The sequence below is a fragment of the Embiotoca jacksoni genome, unplaced genomic scaffold, assembly GCF_022577435.1.
Source record: "Embiotoca jacksoni isolate LCO1_2020_lvr unplaced genomic scaffold, fEmbJac1.0.p SCAF_95, whole genome shotgun sequence".
Classification (NCBI taxonomy): domain Eukaryota; kingdom Metazoa; phylum Chordata; class Actinopteri; family Embiotocidae; genus Embiotoca; species Embiotoca jacksoni.
Window position 1 is genome coordinate 555809 of NW_027185453.1, and position 21473 is coordinate 577281.

The 21473-nt window shown below is 40.0% G+C and overlaps 1 protein-coding gene across 1 annotated transcript in view; it reads left to right on the forward strand.

Moving 5' to 3' along the window:
- The first annotated feature begins 3106 nt into the window (after positions 1–3106).
- cnih3 (cornichon family AMPA receptor auxiliary protein 3) overlaps positions 3107–21473 on the forward strand; it is an 83881-nt gene continuing 65514 nt past the window's right edge. The window contains 3 exon segments of the mRNA XM_069142009.1: positions 3107–3621; positions 3624–3722; positions 20520–20588. Of these exon segments, the coding sequence (XP_068998110.1) occupies positions 3586–3621; positions 3624–3722; positions 20520–20588 (204 nt within the window). The 5' untranslated portion in view covers positions 3107–3585.

The following is a 21473-nucleotide window of genomic DNA, read 5'->3' on the forward strand; positions in this document are numbered from 1 at the left end:
CCCTGACAATGACACTAGTCTGATTATAGATGCAGTATTAGAATAAAAATATTTATCAACAGCATCACTAGTTGCTGTGCAGACTCATATGTCTGTCTGTCCTCATCACAGGCCTCTTGTCTGTCCGTCCTCCTCACAGGCCTCCTGTCTGTCTCTCCTCCTCACAGGCCTCCTGTCTGTCTGCCTGACACGTTGACACGACTTCTTGACGACTCACAAAGTGGCCGTCGGTGCTGTCATATCTCTGCATGAAGAACAATAATGCTGTGACAGCGGAGTGGGTCAAGTGTCACACAAAGATGAGTCCTGGAGTGACTTAGCAGAATTGAGGATGTGTGTGATGAAGTTGAAGAGGATCATTGCTGCTTGACAATGAAAAAGCTGCACTGCATCCATTTTCTGTAACATCGCAGGAGGACTGAGTCACAGACAAAAGCTCTCACATGAAGATGCACTGAAAGAAATTTGATGGCAAGTTACACTGAGTTCAAATGGGGTCGTATTTACCGTGTACACAAGAGTCCATATGAACATGTGGTTTTCACGGCGTCTGAACTCAAAATTTTCGATAAGACCCGTGTTTGCTGACTTTTACAGAAATGTCCGAGGCCACGGAAATTTAAGTTTCTGTTGGATGTTATGCGAATATATATTGTAATTGTAGTCATGTAGAGTTTGTCTTCATAACTTAGATAATAGCCTGCGTCTGAGGAAAATATTGATCTTCCCAACATCCTCATCTTTTCCCTCTGTGCCTTTGCTTTTCCTGCATCAACATTATCCCTTTTAGCCTGCTAAATTGTTAGCCTCTGTGGCTTCTAGACACTGCACGTGTTGCCGTTGCCTAGCAACAGTGTTTCTGTGACCTAACCACTTGAATGCCAGGCAAACGGTGCGCACGACTTACCATGTTGTAACCATGAGCTCATGAGTTCCATTAGAACACAGCATAGAGTTCTTTCCTCTTTTATTTTGCTGTAGCAGTTGCCATGTTGTTGAAGAAATGGGAGTATATAAATCATTCTAATGACTGTAAAAAATTATTGTTGAAGAATGTTTCACTGCTTGTTCCAGTACTTCCAAATACACCTCTTTAGTCTCTTTAATTTAAGGTTTTCAGTGTTGTTCTCAATAGACTTTATAAGCTGCAGTGTGTAGAGATTTCCTGTTATGGCAAACTGATGGATGGTCTGAATAATAACTCACAGAGACTATTTACTGTTTAAGGAACTATAGAAACTCCAGATATAAACAGGTTCCATATTTTATACCATTACTCAAAAGTCATTAAGTCCAGTAAGTTTAAAAATGATCTCTCATGAGGCGACATGAGTAATTTTAGGTCACTTGTGGTCATTCACACAGGCTTTTCTATTAATTTTGTTGGCTTAGCGTTAGCTCAAGTGTCGTTCAGTGTCTCACGTTCTAATATAAGATTACTGATATTATTTTATAAGGGAAATCCAGTGTTTCCCCTTCAATTGGGACCCCCTAGAATCTCTTTTAGTAAAACTAAACTAACTTTTAAAAAGTCGTGACAATCAGCTTTCCTGCGGTGTGACTTTGATTTTTCACTCACTCAGTAACAGACACTTGCTTTATAGCTCTGACCCCATTGTCCAGCAGAAAATATGGTATTGAATGGCATGTCGCAGTTTCTGTCCTCTGATCTCTGTGTGTCTTCTCAGGTTGGAGCTCAACCTCTGCTGCACTGACATGGTGCAGAGCAGACACAGGTGAAAGGAGCGAGGGGAGATTGTCCACATGTTAATCAATCACGTTGACAGCGTCGTTACACTGGACAGGTTAAATAAATTGAAAATGCTCAAATTGATTGCTAAATATACCTGAACGGCCCGCCTAAGTAAGTCTTCATATAGGAAGAATTGCATATTGTTTGAATCTTCCACAATCTACTCAGAACTGGGTCGCGGCCACAGCTTGGAGAACCCTGAGGTCAAGAATATACTTGTTGAAGAATCCAGTCACAGTGTAACTTTCAAAATAAAACAAGCACTTTAATTGTTCTGATTAGGCTACATCTGCGATGATCACATGACATACAGTATGATCTAAAAGGGTTATTTTTTTTCACAATCAATGGTAATCTTCAAACCAGTCATGCCCAACTTCAAAACATATGATATGCTACACCGTCACATCAAGCTTTTGCTTGAGATTATCCTTTTATGCTGTTATCATGTTTATTTTATGTTTTACTCTGATAAAAGCCCTTGTGCATCTTGCTTAATATGCTCTATGAATACATGTACTTTATTCTATGTTACATTAATTTCATTTCATATTATTGGCAATGATAATTGCTCTTAAGGGAATGGCATAGTCTCCAAGAAATTGTGGTTAGCTAAAAACTGATAAAAGGCATTACATTATTTTGAATGCATAGGGTATAAACTATTTAAGTGTAAAGTTAAATTTGTTGTTTACACTGTAAACATAAAGACATGGTGCAAAAGACTAGACAAGGGTTATCCTCAAATTCATAGTGTATTATCTATTTTGTAAGCCTCTGAATTTTTTATTATTGCAGCATGACACTTGCAGTTTATGAAAGCGCCAGAAGGTGGCGTCATGTACATAGTTTAAATATGTTGCGCTTCAGTGTGAGCTGCGTTTCTTTGAAGACATCAATGAACCCGTTTTGTGGTATTATTATTTGGTTTCAGTCAAATCTATGTGAACACTCTGCCTTCATTTTGCCTTCATTTTGTGCGTCAGCCAATATTTAGGATTTCTGTTTTTTGCTGAAGCCTGAACATTGCATGAAGTGGTTAATGAGGCATGAGGCATTGTCTTGCCTTTGACCGAAGCAAAGGCACTCAATAGGTTACAGACCAAGAAGTCTCAGTGAGTGGGTCGCCATTGAAATGCCAACAATTCCCTGAACCCAAAGCCATGCGCAACGTTCAGAATGATTTGGCACCAAAATGATCACGTTGAACGCAAGATGTTTAAAAAATCTGGACATCTGGTAACACGCACGCACGGACGGACGCACATGCAGGCAGACCGGGAGCTGCTCTTTTAAATCCACCTGTTCACACCTCTTCCCGGGCGCTCTGCTTGCCGCCGTTGATAGGTTTGTCAGCGAAAGAAAACAGCATCTATCAACAGCGTGTGCATTTAGTGGCGAGGGGTCTCCTTTTACAACAACACCGACAGCAGCTCAGTACATAGGCTACAGCGGGGCTCCTTCTGCCGCTGCTGAATGGATTACCTACTCATTCACCTCTCCCAGATGGTTTTGCGCATAACCTCCACATATCCGTCTCCATTCATTTCTGGACCCGCAGCGTTTTTATGATTCCATGATAATTTCGACAAAACTGCGGACATCGATCGCCAGTCATGCTAAGTGCACTGATTTGAGACCAGCTTTGACTTCAGAGTCACATCACCGCGGCTGGGTGGACACACTGCTGATCATCAGGAGAGGTTTTCTGCAACAAATTGCTGCAAACATTGTGAGGGGCGAAGTCATGGTGCCGGTAGCGGCTCGGCTTTCCGTGGCACCGTGAGAACTTTCTTCCGTGCCCCTCTTTTATCCCTTCATTTTTATTTTAGATGTTTGTCAGTGGGATCGTGCTTCCTTGGGAAATTATCCACTGTGTCCCTTTTTAATTATGTTTACTTTTGCTGCCTTCTGCTACATGCTGTCTCTGGTCCTCTGTGTGTCTCTGATCTTCTTTGCAATATGGCACGTAAGTACCTTAGATTTGGTGTATTTTGTGATTTGCCCGGTTTTATTCTTTATGATAAGAGGCGGGTTGCCTCATTATCAGGGGTGTGTGTGTATATTGGACGCGCAGTTGTGGTAATTGTACTTGGTAGCATTCATTTGCTACCAATTTAAATTTCTATACGGTTCAATATTTCAGTGTCCTTTCTTGGCAGATATTTTGTTCAGAACGACGACAGGTGCGCACCTGTATCTTTAGCTCCTGCTCCATCGTCTATACAAGCATTCGGCATTTTCAACACTTTAACACATTTCACTCACATTTCCCCACTTTATATATTCCTGCTGACCCAATTAGATTTTTGGAAACGCCTGCAACCCTGTGCAGCATTCCACTGATCAATTAAACCGCCTTCCTTCCAGATCAATTAGGACATATCTAGTGTTATCTGCCCCTTCTCATCTTCTCGCTCTCCTCGTGCCTTTAATCAAGCCTCAGCTTAGCTACACATCACTGATAATATGACTGACTGCATTATGATATTTTAATAACCTATTTATTTGTTTCCTGAGTAACATCTCCATCATGCTGGGCCTTATGTAAAGACAGATTTGGGTCAGGTCTTACAGTCGTTTGCCCTGTGTCTGTCTTTTTCATGGAAAACACCACCCGACCAGATGCACTTGGGATGACTGATCCTCTGGCAATTACAGCTAATAGTCGTCTGCCTGACTGTCAGACAGTGGCCCATGTGTTTGCTCATGGAGCAGAAATAAAGAGTCCAGGACAATGAGAGTGCAGACACCCATGACAGTACAGTTAAACTGAGAGCTGATGCGAAATAGGCTACATATACAGCACATTTATGATGCCTGAACAAAAACAAAAACCCCATCTCTGTCTGTCCTGATTCATATTATAATAGAAGGACAGACCACAACACATCCTTCAGTCATGTGTGTGATGTAGAAAAACAGCACTGGTGGAAGGATCACAATGGAACACAATTATTATGTAGCTTCAGCAATAATCCACATCACATCAGGCTTTATTTTACATTCTGCTTAAGACGGCAGAAACAGTGGAGATGGCTCCTCGACTGATTCCCATTCACGGTGACATACAGACATGCAGCATAATAAGCTGGGGTTCCATACTGAGAGGATACGTAATTAGGAAGAGGCTGTGCAGCAACGTGGGGAGCTGCAGATTCATGCCTGCACGTTTAACACCAGCCACCTGCCAAAATGATGAGAACATTTGGCTGGAACTCTTTTTTCACTTCTGTCAGTCACTTCAGTCGGTAGCCATTTCTAAGTTTTGCGTCACTCTTTTCTTCTTTAATTTCAAGAACTCTCCTGGTTTTGAACAACTATGTATAAAAAACTCTTGAGTCCTGCTTTCATAGTGGCTGCTTGGCTAGAAGGTTAGTTTTTAATGCCCTGAGCAGCAGTGCATTGCTAAAAAAGAGCAAGTATGCTGAGTCAAACTACCCAGGGTAACTTCAAGCTATAAATAACATGAGCCAGTGTAAATGAACATAGAAAGAAAGAGGATATGAAGCAGGCCATGGAGATAGCAATGAACCCCTCTGACTGAAACACATTAGCAGTTCTGTCAGCAGGTACCAGGAGCGCCCGAGTCATGGAAGGCACAAAATGATAAATGGCTGCACATGGATGGACTTCGGTCATTAATTTGCCATAATCAATCAAACCATGATCTGCCAAGTTAATTAACTCCTTTACTCATTTGCAGATGTTGATAGCTAGAAGTACTCTGATCCTACCTGAGTCTTCTCCCAGTCCCCCTAATTTACACATTCACCCAAAGCTGCTCTCTATAACCTGTGAGGAGGGAAAAGAGGAGGACATGAAGGCTATCTTTGGAATATCTATTACTATTAATCACCTTCCTCTCTGGCCATCAGTGAACTCACAGTGGACTGAGGTGTAAAGAAAGAACAGGTCCTGTAATGAGGACGGAATCAGAGTGTGCCCCTGTAAAATCCCATTAAGATCAGTGAGTGAAACAAAGGGAGCAGCTTGTAGAATCCTGCATGTAGATACTGCCTTGTATATTTCAGGCAGTATAGCATTTCAATGATGGGAGTTAACTATGTGCGTTAACTGTAGATTTGCACTTTGAGGCACTTTCACTTTACTTAAGTGTTGTCATTTTAAGCTGTTTTTAAAATTCACAATTTCTTACTCCACAATATTCATCTGACAGATGCATTTAGTCATTTCTAGTCTCTTTGTGGTTGTTTTGAATCTTCATCTGTGTTCCTTTGGTTTGTTTGTGCTTTTTTTTTTGGGGTTACATCTCTTTGTAGGTGTTGTAGTTGGCCCTTGGGCCTCCAAACCCAGGGACCTCCGAACCCCTCGGGGTGCCTGGGCCTATGCGGGATAGGCTTGTTCAGTTATTCTACCATGGCTATAAACTATTCAACCGTTGTTAAAAGTAGCAGCAGATGGTGCTATTCTATTTCACTAGAACATCAAAATGTAACATCTGTGAAAACAATCCAGCAACGCGACACTCATTTGAGTACTTTTACTGTAAAATGTTGAATGAAGGACATTTACTTTTAACTGCATAGTTCTACACGCTGGTATTTCTACTTTTACTTATTAGGTTGTGAGTATTTTTCCCACCCTTTAAGCGCGTCTCAACAATGGTTATTTTTTAGTTTTTTATTACAGAATAATTATGTTTAAAACCAGCCTGTGTTTTGACAGAATGGAAAGTTTTACTCACAAATCTGACCACTGCACATGCTGTGCTGTACACACCTGGCCAGACAGAACACATACCAACTACACACTGATCTCAAAACTTGCCAGAATATCTGGTACTTTCTGATGGGATGCATTCACTTTGTTTTACTGTAAATGTTTATATCTGAATATGAAAGCATGCCATGAAATCATCAGTCATCATCAGTCATGATTTTTAGATACATTTCAAGCTGGACCGCACTGTTTGTCTATTTGGGTTTAGAGATCCTTAGCATGCATTTATCCTCCAGAGGCACTGTCTTTTTTTTAAATGCCATGTTCCATCATTTTGACTTGAGATATTCCATCATTTCTTTATTGTATTTTAAGAGTAAAGTAACTTTTCAGGCACTCTTTTAGCAGCTCAGCTAGAGCCATTTATCATGATGAAAAATGGACCTAACATTGATGATAATCATGTCCCGGTATTCTAACTTATAACCAAATCAATATCTTCCTCACATAAAACACTACTATCACCCATGGGAGCACACATAAGCGATAACGTAGGCATTTTAATTAACATACAAGGTGAACTGCGACCTCTCCCGGGCTCTACGGCTGAGCACCTCAACGATCCCCCTATGCTTGACTGATTCTCCTCCCATGTAACCACAGCCCCTAATGTACTCTAAGTGTCATTAAAGCTGGGAGCGAGCCGGGCACTCCTCCGGTGTACCTCTGATAGATGGGAAGGCCCTGTGGTGCAGATATGATGTAGAGGTTGTCCTTGCAGTGTTTCAGAGGGCACAATGTCAAATTAACATCATTTACTTGAACAGTTGGGGTTTCTATTGCATCATGGCAGTCTGGGTATTTAACAGTGTGGTGAGGCGAATGACCGCTAGGGTCCCACTGAAAGCCCTTCATTTCACGAATTTCACTGATGCTACTTTTTAATAAGGTATCCTATTAGGGTTCATACATTGCAACTTGGCGTCATTAGTTAATAAATAATGATAATGTTTATTAGCATTAAACTGCAAGAGAGCAGGTAGAAAAAAACAACAGTAAGAATGACTTCGGGATTGCTAAGTGATTATTTAAAATGTTATTTTGTCATATAGAAAGGGTGAACATTAATTTCTTGCCAAGACTTAGATAAAAGCACAACCCACACATGTCTGTACACTAAAGGAAGGTTACAGTCAGACGAACATTACCATAGCTCACTTCAGGAAGTCGCAAGCCCAGCAGGAAATGCAGCATATAACCTTGCACAACATTGACTTCTATTTTAAATATGGTTGTAAATAAGAACAAAATACCCTGCAATAAAAGCATTGGAAGGCAGAATGGTTTAACATTTAAGAGTCAACCTAGTTGTCTCTAAGAATTCCAATCTAATACTAACAATTGCATAGTTTTAGCTTTATATTTAGAGTACTGACCTGAGAATGTTAGCGATCTCTCATTTAAATCAAGGCAAGAATGCTAATAATGTGTTTCTAAGCATGTCAAACTGTTAATTAATAGATTGATTTGCTATCCCCTATAAAGTATGGGTGCCTTATTACAAAGTGGTACAGTGCGGCTTCTCCTCTGTGAGATCACATTATTTATTCCCCAATAATATGGTCGTCAATTTGCTCTACCTTTGATATTTTAGTTAATATTGTGCTTATATTATGCATGGTGTATTCCTACATTTGTTTTTGTTTTCATTAAATTGCCACAAGCTAATTGATGCACCAACACTGCTTGGTTTCTGAGCAAAATAGAATGAAGCTGAAATTTGTAGTCTTAGCACTATTAGATGAGAGTACGAGGCATGAGGAGGCCAACTGGGACTGGCTCATTGTTTCTGGGCACCAGGGCCTTTTTGTAGGTTAATACGGACCTGGCAGCGACGGAAGATTGCTTTTATTTCCAACCCTATTTTCTCTTCACTCTCTCCTTTCCACCAGCTATCCATTTATTCACTTAAATTACCTCACACAAAGCCAATGCTGGTTTAAATATCACCGAGGCGACACTGCACATCAGGATTTCATGCACACTTCAGGAGAGATTTAGTGGGAGCAGATCAGCTAGCTTTGTGCACTTCTCGTGGCTTCCTGTCTGAGCGTGACTTTGCATCACACTGAGATTTTGACAAGTACAGGGCCTTCACATGTTTAACAGAGGTGTTGTGTGAATAATCGTTCCCTCTGAAAGGCCATATCACTCCCTCATCTCTCACTGTCTCTATGATGTCCTGATGATGGAGCAAAACAAGTTGTGTTTTGGTGGTGTTGCTATGTGCAGGCTAAAGAGTGGCTCAGGGTGTGAGGAATTAGAGAAAGGTAATGCATTGAGAAGAGAGAATAAAGAGTACTTTCCTTTGATAAAATGTGGAGGATTAAATTTTCAAGTGGAGGATGATTTAGCTTCAGATTGAAAGTGAAAGTGATATTTAGCCAAACGCGATTTTGCCCGAGGCCTAGACTTGTTCCTATGATCTGTAATGTCTCAGCCATCTACAGTGTAGGTCTACTGCAGATAGACTGGTCAAAACTCACAGAAAAGGATCAGACAAAAGTTACAGGAAATTAGATGAAAGAGGAATGGGGGAAAAGAACACTGTGCTGAAGGAGAGCGAAGTGACAGGAACTGCAGGAGTGATGGAGAAAAGGCGAAAAAGGCAAAGAAACTAGAAAATTCGCTTACTGGAACCGATTGGACCGGACAGGTGATTTGAATGGAATACAAAATGATGATCAGACATAAAAAGGAGAAAAAATGAGAGATACAAAGCCCTGAGTAGGCAGAGGCAGATCAAAGGAAGACAGAGTTGCAAATAATAAAATGAAAGTTCTCTGTAGGAAAGGTTGAAGTTTCCTGGAAGTGTGAAGGAAAAGTCCTGAGACAGATAAAGCTTTTCCAGGAGACAAGTGTGACAGCATTGGATACAAATGCATAAATAGATAAGCAAATCAAGAGGAACATAATGAACTTGAAACAGAAGAACAGACCAGTTCAGCCTCAGCAAGTGAAGCGTTTTGTTGTGGGGAGGGCACTCGAAGTTTGCAGTCCTCATCTGGATTATTCATGTCTTACTAACAGCCATGAAATAATGATGAAGTACAATCAGCTTTCCACTTAATGTTTTTGTTACATCTGTCTTTGCCGCTGTCCAAAATCAGTTACTCATTCATAATTTAACAAACACTAAAAAGGAAATTTTCTGTAGAGAACAATATGTTGGATGGTAAAACTTTTATTAAGTAACTTCATAGTCCTGGCCACCAATTAATGTTCAAATAACAATGTTCCCATCAAAAGACAATCCGAGACAATGCCGCAATGGATTGGCCTGGATTTAGAACCCTTGAATTCTACCCACATGGTGGTGTTACCAATGTGCTCATTTACAGCTGTGGCCGCCAAAAACAGAACCAATAAAGGCTGTGTAGGCTGGTGACCTTCCTACATACCTTTCTAGCCAGTTGCTAGCTAAATCTGTGGAAAATAAAGTGGGGAAAATGTTGAGTAGATAAGATTGACTTAACTGCACAGGTTGTAAATCAACATAAGAAAAAAAAACTGTTCATAGTGTCCATGTCCGAAAGTGATTTCATGCAAAACCTGTTTAGCATTAAAACTAATTAAAATAAATAAATACAATGTTTTCATCATTTGGTCTGAAACTGAACTCTTGCTTTTAGAGTTTTGGCTTTCAATTTCCAATGGTTCGGATAACATTGTATGTATCAAAGAACTGTCAGATTATTTAAACCATTTGGAAATTAAACCAAAAGAGAACACACTCAAATGTCAATGGTCATCCCTCCCTTCAAAAGGAAACACATGCTTAGGGAAATAATTTTACTGTTTATCTCATCTTAGTAGGTTGTGTAAAACCTGCTTGCTTGCTTCTTGTCTTGACTGACTACACTATAATGATGTCGCACATTTACAGATCTCATTGTTGTTATAACCAAAGTAATGTGAAAAAAACAGCATCCAATTATTTTGTTCGTCTTGTCATTAAAATGGCTTTGGACAATGTACCTCTGTGGCCTTGAAAATGCCACAATATTTATTAAATCCTATGTTCAAAGGAGGATTCGAGTACAAGGAAAAGGGTGAATGACATTGAAAAAGGCCAAAATCCTGATTTTGAGTACCTAATTATTGCACAGCATTATCTTAAAAGACTAAATAACAAAACCCCAACAAAATATAAACAGGAAGACATTTCCTCAAACGTTTCGACAGGTCTATAAGTAAAAAATAAAAAAGCTAATTAAAGACCGTTTCTGTGGGTTTCTTGTAGAATTTACCATGCAGAGCCACAGTGACTTCCAAACATGCGCCAATGAATTGTACAAATGAGGAAGTAGCTTGTGCTCAAGGTGCCCTAGTGAGATGTCAGGGGGGAAGAAATGCATAGGATGATGCAGTTGATTGTAATCTCAATGAAGCAACCAGTCAACATGGCTTTCTGGCACTCGGCACTGAAGGCTAATGGAGGTGGTGTTCAGTATATAGCTGGGTTGGCTCAGCATTGAGCCACGTGTTCATTAACCCCCACTGGCTCCTCATCCATCATCCCGACTCCACTGTTTCTATTGTTCCACTGCACATTGCGTACACTGGAGGATTGTATGAGTGATCCTCGTCCTCCCCCCTTTTCCTTTCCTTTCCTGTCCTGTTCTTTCTTTTCTCCGTTTCATTTGTCACTTCGCAAGCTTTTCATATTTAAACCTTGTCAGATAATTGCCAATGTTTGGCTTTAGAAGTGTGCTGTTTTAACAGTTTTCTTTTTTTCCATTCGTACTCATTAGTTGTGTCAGTGATGATGTTACAAAAGGCTGGTGGCAGTTTCACAGAACCCACATTTCAAGTCTTATCAAATTTTTGAACGTGTTAAAACCAGGCTTGATTAAAGATGATAAGGCTTCCACAGGTTTACAGACGCTCTTGACTGTTATCTAGGCCCATCACATTTCTTCCAGCAGCAGACGAATCACTATTTCTTTGTGGGTATGTTTAATTTGTGAGAATGTCTTTGTGACATGTGTCACAAGTGATCACAATTGACAAATAAAAGCCTGAGGATTTGTGGATTTGCATCGATTTGTCTTCCATGTGAGGAAACCCAGAAAATCTACTGTCGCTTCATACATAATGTAATGGGTAACTGGCAGTGCTGGCAGTATAGGTAAAGGAATAACAGTGCTGATGATGGGCAAGGTGGTGTAAATAATAAGTTACATATAGATCTCCTTAATAAATATTTAATGAACTCATTTCATCTTTGGATCAATACATGTAAATTTGGGACAGATTGTCTATGTAATCATCTTATTTGTTTCACAGACATTGAAGTGTAACAGAATTTGTCACTTTTTCCCGATGGGATAATAATTTACTAGCTAATGCAGTTTACTACCGATAGAAAGAAAATAATAGCAGTACAAATGATTTTGAGCAAACCTTTGTGTAAGAGGACTTTTTGACACATTAGCTATGTGTACGTTTGACTTTTGAACCTCAATGAATCAGAGGTTGTTGTGGCTATTCACTCACTTACCGGTTTGTTTTGCCTACGAAAATGTCGTCCATATTCTTTATTGTTCTGTGATACATAATGCTGATAATAAATGGTTGTCAGGTCATGCATAGTATATAAATAGGCCACAGCCACAAACAATATTATTGGTATTATATGATGATGAAGATCATTATTTTTCATTATTATTTATATTAGATATTATCGCTGTAATATAATAACACAATAATTTTTCCTAATCACTACAGTGCAGTAGCTGTAAGTGTGAATAAGTATATATATCATTCTGTCATCTGCCTCTCACTTACTACATGCTTACCAATTTCAACATGCTATCCCCCCATGCGTGTGTGCATGTTTGTTTGTGTTTGTTACACATGTATGCATCTCTCTCTATATATAAAGATAGATAGATAGATAGATAGATAGATAGATAGATAGATAGATAGATAGATAGATAGATAGATAGATAGATAGATAGATAGATAGATAGATAGATAGATAGATAGATAGGTAGATATAGTTGTATACTGTATGTCACTGTTTTTCTTACTTGTTTTGTTTTGCAAAAGTAAAAATAACAAACACTGAGAAGTGAAGTGAATTACATGAATTGTATGGTTACAATGGCACCTGCCAAGGGGGAGACATATTAGGGTAAACAGTTAATTCTTTAAGATGATGTGTTGGAAGCAACAAAAATGGGTCAATGTAAGGTTCTGACCGACTTTGACAAAGGCCAAATTGTAATGGCGAGACGACAAAACAGCAGTTCTTGAGGAGTGTTGCTGGCATGCAGTGGTTAGTACCCACCAAAAGTGATCCCAGGTAGAATAACAGGCTCAGCGATGTGCTCGGGGAGCAAAGTGCCGGCCCGTGTGGTCTGAAGTACTGTAGCTTGCTGTGTGTGGGGCTGTGTAGCTGTGATCATTCACATTTTCTTTTACATCATGTGGAAATGTGTGGGTTGTGTGCTGTGGAAGAGATAGCAGCAGGATGCACACTAGGATTGTGGAGTTTATGCTTTGACAGTTCAGACCTGTTTAGCAACACGAGGAGGACCTAGACTACATTAAGCAGTGGTGTGACGTGGGCAACATTTTTGAGGAAGAAAACCGAGACAAGACCTCGAATCTGTTTCTGTTGTTGTTGAAAAATGCTGAAAAAAACATTGACTCTTTTTCAGCCAATGTAATGTAATCAGACGATTGTAAGGCTGCAAAAGAATATCATCTCATCAGAATATCATGGTTATTATTGTACAAGTTCATTGTGCTTTTTTGCATTAATGCTTCTTGCAAAGTCTAGAGCCTCATCAATGCTGACACGTCCAACAAGCTTAAATTTCTCGGCACAATCCATGTGACTTTTTGATCTACCGTATCTCTCAAGGAAAAGTCCTGAGACATCCTGTCGTGGTCCACGGATTGTTGAATGAGCATTAATCCTTGTCCTTGCGGACATAATTTTCCACATTGAAAGTTTGGATACCATTTTTTCCTCTCCTTGTACAGCTCCAGTTTTGGTGTTGTCCTGTCATTAGATTTAATTTTAAGTTGCTGCTCTAACAGTAGTTTAGTGAAACTGTTTTTTACTTAAAACTCCAAGTTTCCGCCCTCAATGGTCTTGCTAATGTTGCTAACGGTGATATCAATACAAACTGGCTCATGTTTATCTTCAGTTATTCAATGACGTCGACAACATGCTATGATTTGGTTGGTGTGACGCCAAAGATTGACTGGCTTCCCTTGACTAATCTCAGTTTGGCAGTGACACAACGGTAGCCTCATCTGATTGGTTAATCATTTAATTTTTTTACCAAAGGAGCGGACTTTAGTGCACAATATTTCAATAGTACAATATTTCACCAGACATTCACGCCACATAACATTTAGAGAGACGCTGTTTCACGCGTTCATGCAAACTGGACAGTCTGGAAAAGGTGGTGGAGAGGAGGACGCTGAACAAACTGTTATTTATATTGGATAATCCTGACCACCCTCTCCACCACCGTCTGCAAGGACAGCTGAGCACTTTCTCCTACACACTCATCCAGCTCTGCTGTCACAAGGACAGATACAGGAGATTATTCCTACCCACTGCAATCAGACTGTTCAAGAACTCACAACTGGCCAAATCCAACACACATCAATAACACCGTTGCACTGTTGTTTAGTTTAGTTTAATTTAATATTATTATATTTGTATTTGTTTATACGTTGTATATAATGTGCATTTTAAAAGTTTTTATATTTAATACTTTTACTACCTGTATTTTTTTATTGTCATTTTTATTGCTTTGCCCTGTATCTGCATATACTGCTGTAGTGGAAAAATGTCCCCTTGCAGGATTAATTACAGTATCTATCTATCTATCTATCTATCTATCTATCTATCTATCTATCTATATATCTTGTAAAATACTCAGTAAGACATATGTAATAGACAGCAGCAATGGCACAATGGAATTAATAAACTATGTTTTATTAAAATGGCAACTACAACGGGGGAAGCCTGACTCCCCTTGGTCACCGGTGCAAAACGCAACTTACAGTATATTACGCAGGTGGTTTTGATGTTGTGGCTGAGAGTGTAGGCTTCATAAAGTGTTGCTTTCATTTTAAAGAACTACTTTGATATACAGCAGTTTGGAGATGAAATATTGTTGCCTTTTACAACCTTTAAAGCAGCGTTATTGTATTTATTTTTCCACACGGGTAGCAGAGCAAGCTCTAAACAAAACCATATAAAGTTGAAAGCTTATCATATTAGCAAACAGTTACAATTGTACAAATCAAAACAAACCTCCATACTTCTCTTATTCCAGTCGTACTTTTAAATGGTGGCTTTGTTTAGTGACTTAACCTAAAAATGAACGTGTTTCCGTGCCCTGTTTCCTGCGCACAATAAACTCAATGAACTTTCACAATACCGTCTCAATAACAGCCAGGAAGGTCAAGGAAGCAATGTGTCATGTAACTCCTGCCATTGATTTAAGGACAAACGCAAATGTGGTCCTGTACTAATGTCACAGCAGCATCATGTCTCTGTCCGTTCAGAAGGTGTGGTCACAGTTATTCCATGTAAACAATGATCAGTGGATGATCTGTCTAATCATCAATCCTGCAGCTGAATGTGTGTTTATCATTTGCTTTTGGTGCCTTGCCTTGACAACTGAACAGAATTCTTACGTAGAAATGTTTATGTAGGAAGAGATCTGTTCCATTTTGATGTCATCACAGTGTGACTGCTCCCTGGGCCTCTCTACCAAGGCGTGTTTCTGTCTTCCATTGTCACTGGTTCCTTGGTTGGTTCGAGTTGGGAGTTCATCAAGGCAACTGGAGGCAACTGGCCACTGCCTCCAGGTTGTTTAAAAGCTGCCACCCTCCAAGAGTCTGTGGACTTCTACTCTCCTGGTGCCACATCGTGCTCTGCCAGAGTTCTGAGTTAGTTTTGACATGTCTTAGTTTTCCAGACGGTATGTTTTCAATTTAGTTTGTTTTGTTAGAATACCGTTTCCTGGTCTTTTGTTAATAACATTCATTATGTTTTGTTAAATTCTCACGTGTTCGTCCTCAGAGCCGGGCCATAACAGCAGAGAAGTAAGGGTGGTCAATGCATCAGGGAAACTACCGCCTCCAGCTGTTTCCCCCTGCCAAGGTGTTCAGCACAGATATAGGCAGACACTGACGGGAACATGTAAGCAATTAAAACACAAGCCAGCTCAGAGCACATGGACAGACAGTGACCTCAGGGAAGTCTGCAGGAGAGAACAGGTCAATGAAATTCCTGCAAGGGTACAACTGATCTTCAGCTGCAGAAAGAAAAGCACATTCATTAACAAAAACCTGGATTTGGTTGTAAGGCATCCAAACCGTGCTAGACGGTTGCAAAGAGTTTGATTGCCGCTTTGCTTCTCTATCATTTGATTATCAAATCTGCTGTTGCTAAAAAAAATGAATCACAAGCAATAAACATCATACCATTTCCAAAACTCTTAGCTAGGGACTACATTTTACTCTTCACTTAATATAAGAACATAATGTGGTGTTCCTTTTGGTGGAAATTGGACAGCTTAGATTGTAAAGTCTGCATCTTGCTTGTTGGTTCTTGCTTTTAAACATGAATAAGCACTGTCAAGCAGTGTTTGCAACATGCATATTAAAGTAAGATTTTGGCACAGCCTTCACTTCACTCAGACTTGGGCGAGAAATGGTTGTGCAGAAAATTAACCCATATTGAGTCGGTTAAAACTCCCAGTAAATAATTGAGACGCAGCGTTGAATAATTTAAGTAGAACGTGCAGTATTTCACATAAGAGTGGAGAATTCTCTGATTGCCGTTGTTGTTTTTAATTATATTTCCATATGAGTGCCTTGAAGGATGCATGGAGAAAGCATGTTTTTTGTTGGTCCTGGCTTCAACCACAAATTAACATCAGAATAATAAAATACAACAAATCAGGCTGCATCCACATATTTGTCCCCTTCCCATGCACACACACACACACACACACAAACACACACAGCAGGGTGTTAGTCTGCTAGCAGCCACGGTCTGCATTGAAACACGCTGTTTATGTTGAATTCGGGATGCCAAGATAGGATGCAAAGCATGCCAGTTTGTTGGCTGTTTCTGCCAGCCAACCTTGACTTCAAAGCGGTCTGTTAAAGTGAACATCCACATCAAAATATAACTGTATATGCAAAAACAGAACCCACAGTGGATGTCAGCGGATCTTGAGCAGGAATCACCCTTTGAGCATGTCACAGGTTTGAGTTTTGGTCCTCTGGTCTGCAGCTCAGGGGCAAATGCCCCTTCTGATCATGACTGAGGGAGCTGTCTGATATCGAGAGGATGGAATTCTGTTTTTGGGTGTATTTTCTCTTTTTATTTATTTTTTCACAACAAAGGTATTTGTGTTTTCAGCCATTAGACATATTGGTAATTAAAACAATTTAATGTTAAATGCTGATATTTGGAAATCTGGCATCACTGACAAAAATAAATTAGATGGGGCAAGACAACACCAGTAGTTATATAATTTGACAGGCTGTGAACACACCTCCAGATTAAGCAAATAGTGAAAAATGTGTACACACTGCAACATTGTATCCTCACCCTCAGCATAGATGTGCACACAGATTCCCTTTGTAATTAGGGATTATTACCAACATTTTGGGTATGTTCCCTTTCAGCTTTACTTCATAATAAAGTGGTTCAGTTTGGTTTTGCAGCCAGAGCTCCTCTCCTACACCTGGCTTCAGGAGGCAGTCCTGGTATCTCTAATCTAAGTTGGGAAGCTTTCTTAACAAGTTGCTACTCTATCAGGGTTCTTGAGTCGCTCTTACTCCAACTCTTTGCCTCAGGCCCAGTTGCTTTGAGATGAGTTCCCTCCCAGGCCTGGCTTCAGGAGATTCAGGCAAGGGAACTTTCCCATGAAGTTGCCACTCCATACAGGACCGAGAACATGCCGGTGACATTAAGCCTCCCGTCCCCTCCTTTCCCTTTCTACCTGGATAGCAGGAAGAAAGTGATACTTTGAGTACAATGCAATCATAACTGACAGAAGTGGAAAAAAAAATAAAACCCAAGTTTGAATGATCCTCTAAACCTGACATCCACTCAGAACAACCAGTCTATAGTGTTCCTCTCATGTGGTGCACATAGGGATGTATAGGCGAGGTATTTCCACTACACTTGCATGTGTGTGTCTCTATGGAGGAGTGTGTTCTTGTGCACAAATACGTACAGTGCTTTCGTGTATGCGCGCGCGTGTGTGTGTGTGTGTGTGTGTGTGTGTGTGTGTGTGTGTGTGTGTGTGTCTGTGTGTCTGTGTCTGTGTGTGATCCGGTCGCCCATGAGGAACAGCCTGGGGAAAGCTAACAGTGTAACAGAGCAAGGCAATGAGCCAGGATCACTATTAGGATCCACTGGGAAATAACATGTAAAGAGCTGCCTTTCTGTGTGGGGGTGAGCTCAGGGAAATAACTCGGGATCGGCGCAAACCCCTGTCATCTCTTTGATGTCAATTCCCCATACACATATATTCACATGTATAAACACACATGGCACTGCTTCTTCTCTTTCTTGCTCATATAACATACAATGCATGGATAACATTTTCATACTACACAAACCATAATCCAATTTTACTTACTCTGCACACACACATGGTGATGTGCTCACGCTGCACTCACATCTTACAGTTCTCTAATGGTACACACACACTGGAGACAGAGTTCAATTCCCACCCGAGGCCCAGCCAGCCAAGCAATGACATGTCTTTGTCGTGCCTCAATTGCATGGCATGCAACATCAATGCAACTGTTGCGTAGTTTCTCTGCAGTTCATCATTACTTGACATTGAGAGTTATCCCACAATGATGCAGTGAATGGATGGCAAGATCTAACAACGTCAATCCAAGAGGTTCTGATTCAAAAATGTGTTGGCAACCTGATTCACATATTCCATTCAAATATATTAACACTCCTTTACCAGCCCTACTTCCACTTTCATCAGGTCCGAATCTTCCAGACACCTTTTACTCAATCCTTTAACATTGGGACAGCAACATCTGCTCCAAGCAGAGAGAATCCCATATCACCTTATGAAGGTAATGGTCTTATGGCTTTCCAAAGCTGCTCTACACCTGCCACAACATCCAAGACCTTGGCAACGTTCAGTCATCTCTGCTTTCTTAGGAGGAATTTTTTGGGGATCTGTGAGGCCCGAGTGCTGCGGTTGAATCTCAATCAAGCCTTCACCAAACTGCAGTCTCTTACCCAGCCCCATCGCCTTTACATTTACAGAAATGGCAGAGGCCATGGGAGTAAATTTTTTGTTGGATGCTGTCTAATATATTGTAATTTTAGTCATGTAGACTTTATCTTTTCCCTCTGTGTCTTTACATTTCCTGCGTTACGTTATTCCTGTTAGCTTGCTAAATTGTTAGCCTGTGTGGCTTCTAAACGTCGTCCATGTTGCCGTTGCTTAGAAACGGTGTTTTTACAACTTAACCACTTTAATGCCAAGCATACGGTGCACACAACTTCCCATGTTGTAACCATGAGCTCAAGAGTTCCATTCGAATGCAGCATTAGTCTGCATTGTCCTCACATTCTGTGCCAGCTTTTTGTAGTACTTGTGCTGTTGAGTGAGTTTACCAGTGTTTTGACCTTTGCTTTATTATACCGACATCGAGTTTTTCTCTGACCCTTCTGTACTGTCAACGTGTTTACCTGGTTTTGACCCTCGACTGTTTGACTGGATTTTATTTTTGGATCATCCCTCTCTGTTTTGCCTGTATACACCTTTTGCCTCTTAAAACTGTGAACTGTACTAGTGTGCCTCGAGTCGTGCTCGTGTGTCCTAAACCTGAATTGATACAAGTCATTGTGGTTATTTCAGCTGTGACAAGTTCTCCACTGTTTTGGGTTCTGCTGCTGGAAAAACCAAAGACTTTTATCATTAGCTTTTGGATGTTAAGGCCACTCTTTTCTTTTCTCCACTTATGAACACAAGCACTAAAACAGAATGTTTTCAAAGTGCAGTGCTTGTAAAATCTTCTAGTCTTTTAATGTGAAAATTTGGCCTGATAAACTACAATCTAAGCCAGGGGAATGTCGTTCAAGTAACATTATAATTTGTCACCAGTCCTAAATTCTCTTGTAAATGCTACTTTCACAGTATGTTTACTTGTGTCCCATTCGGAGCTCATATTGTATGCGCTCACTTTGTAATTATTATGCTCCAGTTTCAGCCTGTTTTAATTCTTAGGGCTTCAAATACTGACAATTTTTTCACAACCGTTCACATCATAGAGATATGCGCAAGGTGCCTATTGTGTTACGCATTCGTCATGACGAAGTGGGTCACAAAAGGTTGTGTGATGAAGTACAAAGTCCACGCAGGGAGGAGGTTGGTGGTGGTCAGATGGAACAAACACAGGACTCTTAGATAAGAGAGTGGTGGTTGAGTTCCATGATAAAGCAAAAGTCAAGGTGAATTTTAATTAAAGCAATCTAAAACCATGACATTTCCGTAACCCTAACCAAGTAGTTTTTGTCCCAAACCCTAAACAAATGGCATCTGTGTCACATTTTACCCAAAACATGACATTTTCCTAACCATGACCACGCAACCTTTGATGCATAAACATAAAGCAACTTGTACGCCCATATGACACACCGAGAGGCACAGCAATAAAAGGCTCTTAGAGTCTTGTGTGTTGCCAAGGGGCATCACTTTACGTCCTACATGAGACATGATAGGCTTTGCTAAAACGTCAGTATTCGATGCCCTGGGAACAGTCTTATTTGACGAATCATTACCTGCTGTCACTTGTATCCAACCTGCCATGAACAACAGAAGTTACACTCCAACATACCTCTGGGTCCCGCAAGCATATACAGTACATAAATCTGTACACTGCAGCTGCAGGCACTAATAATCCTCTTTCACATCGTGAAAGTTTGTTCCTTACTACCCTTCTATATTAATGATTATACATTCATCACTTTTTCTCCTCTTTCTGTCAGATAACAGCTTTTGATGAGCTCCAAGCTGACTTCAAGGTGCCGATTGATCAGGGCAATCCACTTCATGCGGTAAGTTTGCTTTCGCTATTTTTATTTCATCATAATCATCAACATTTTCTTTTGATGATTCTCTTATTTTGTTTATGGGTCATTGGAAAAAGTGGAAAATACCACGTACATTGACAGAACATTACAATTTAAGATTCTCCATCTTTCCCATCCCATCCCATATATATATATATATATATATGTATATATATATATTTATATATATATATAATTTAAAAAAAAAGAGAGAAAAAGTGACAAACCACCAATATAGATAAATATGTAATCTACTGTAGTCTGATCCTGCACATGCACTTGACAACATTAACACATAACATATTCTGTATGTAACTTCCTGTACTTTTTGGTCTTGAGTGTTTGATGCCAAATGCAACCTGCATTTTTTAGTGCTTTCTGTAATGGTCCTAAAGGAAGCACGGTCCTCTACGATACAGGCAATGTTGCGTATTCCATGTCTGAAAAGACCTAAAGCCTGAAAAACACACCTTTTTTTTAGGCCTCTGCTCGAAAATTGCATACCCCTAATAAAAAGAGTATATCTCTGCAACCACAATAAAAAATTATTAAAAAAAAAATATATATTTTTAATAATAAAGGGAGATGTGTACCAGTATATATGTCCATCTTTTAATAATAGCTTTGCTAAGTCTTCTCCCTGGTCCCCAATTGGGGGCATTTAGGGCTTAAAGGGTTAAGTCATACACATTAGGACACATTGTTGATTTAAGAATCCACCTAACGTGGAATTCCTGCCTACGAGGCTTTGAGGTACTAAGGACCACGAGAGATGGTCATGGATGAAGTAAACGTGCAGTCATGTAGGTCATATAAGGCATTTGAACAAATAGACATTGTTCATAATTTCCTGTGGTATTCTGCCGGTGC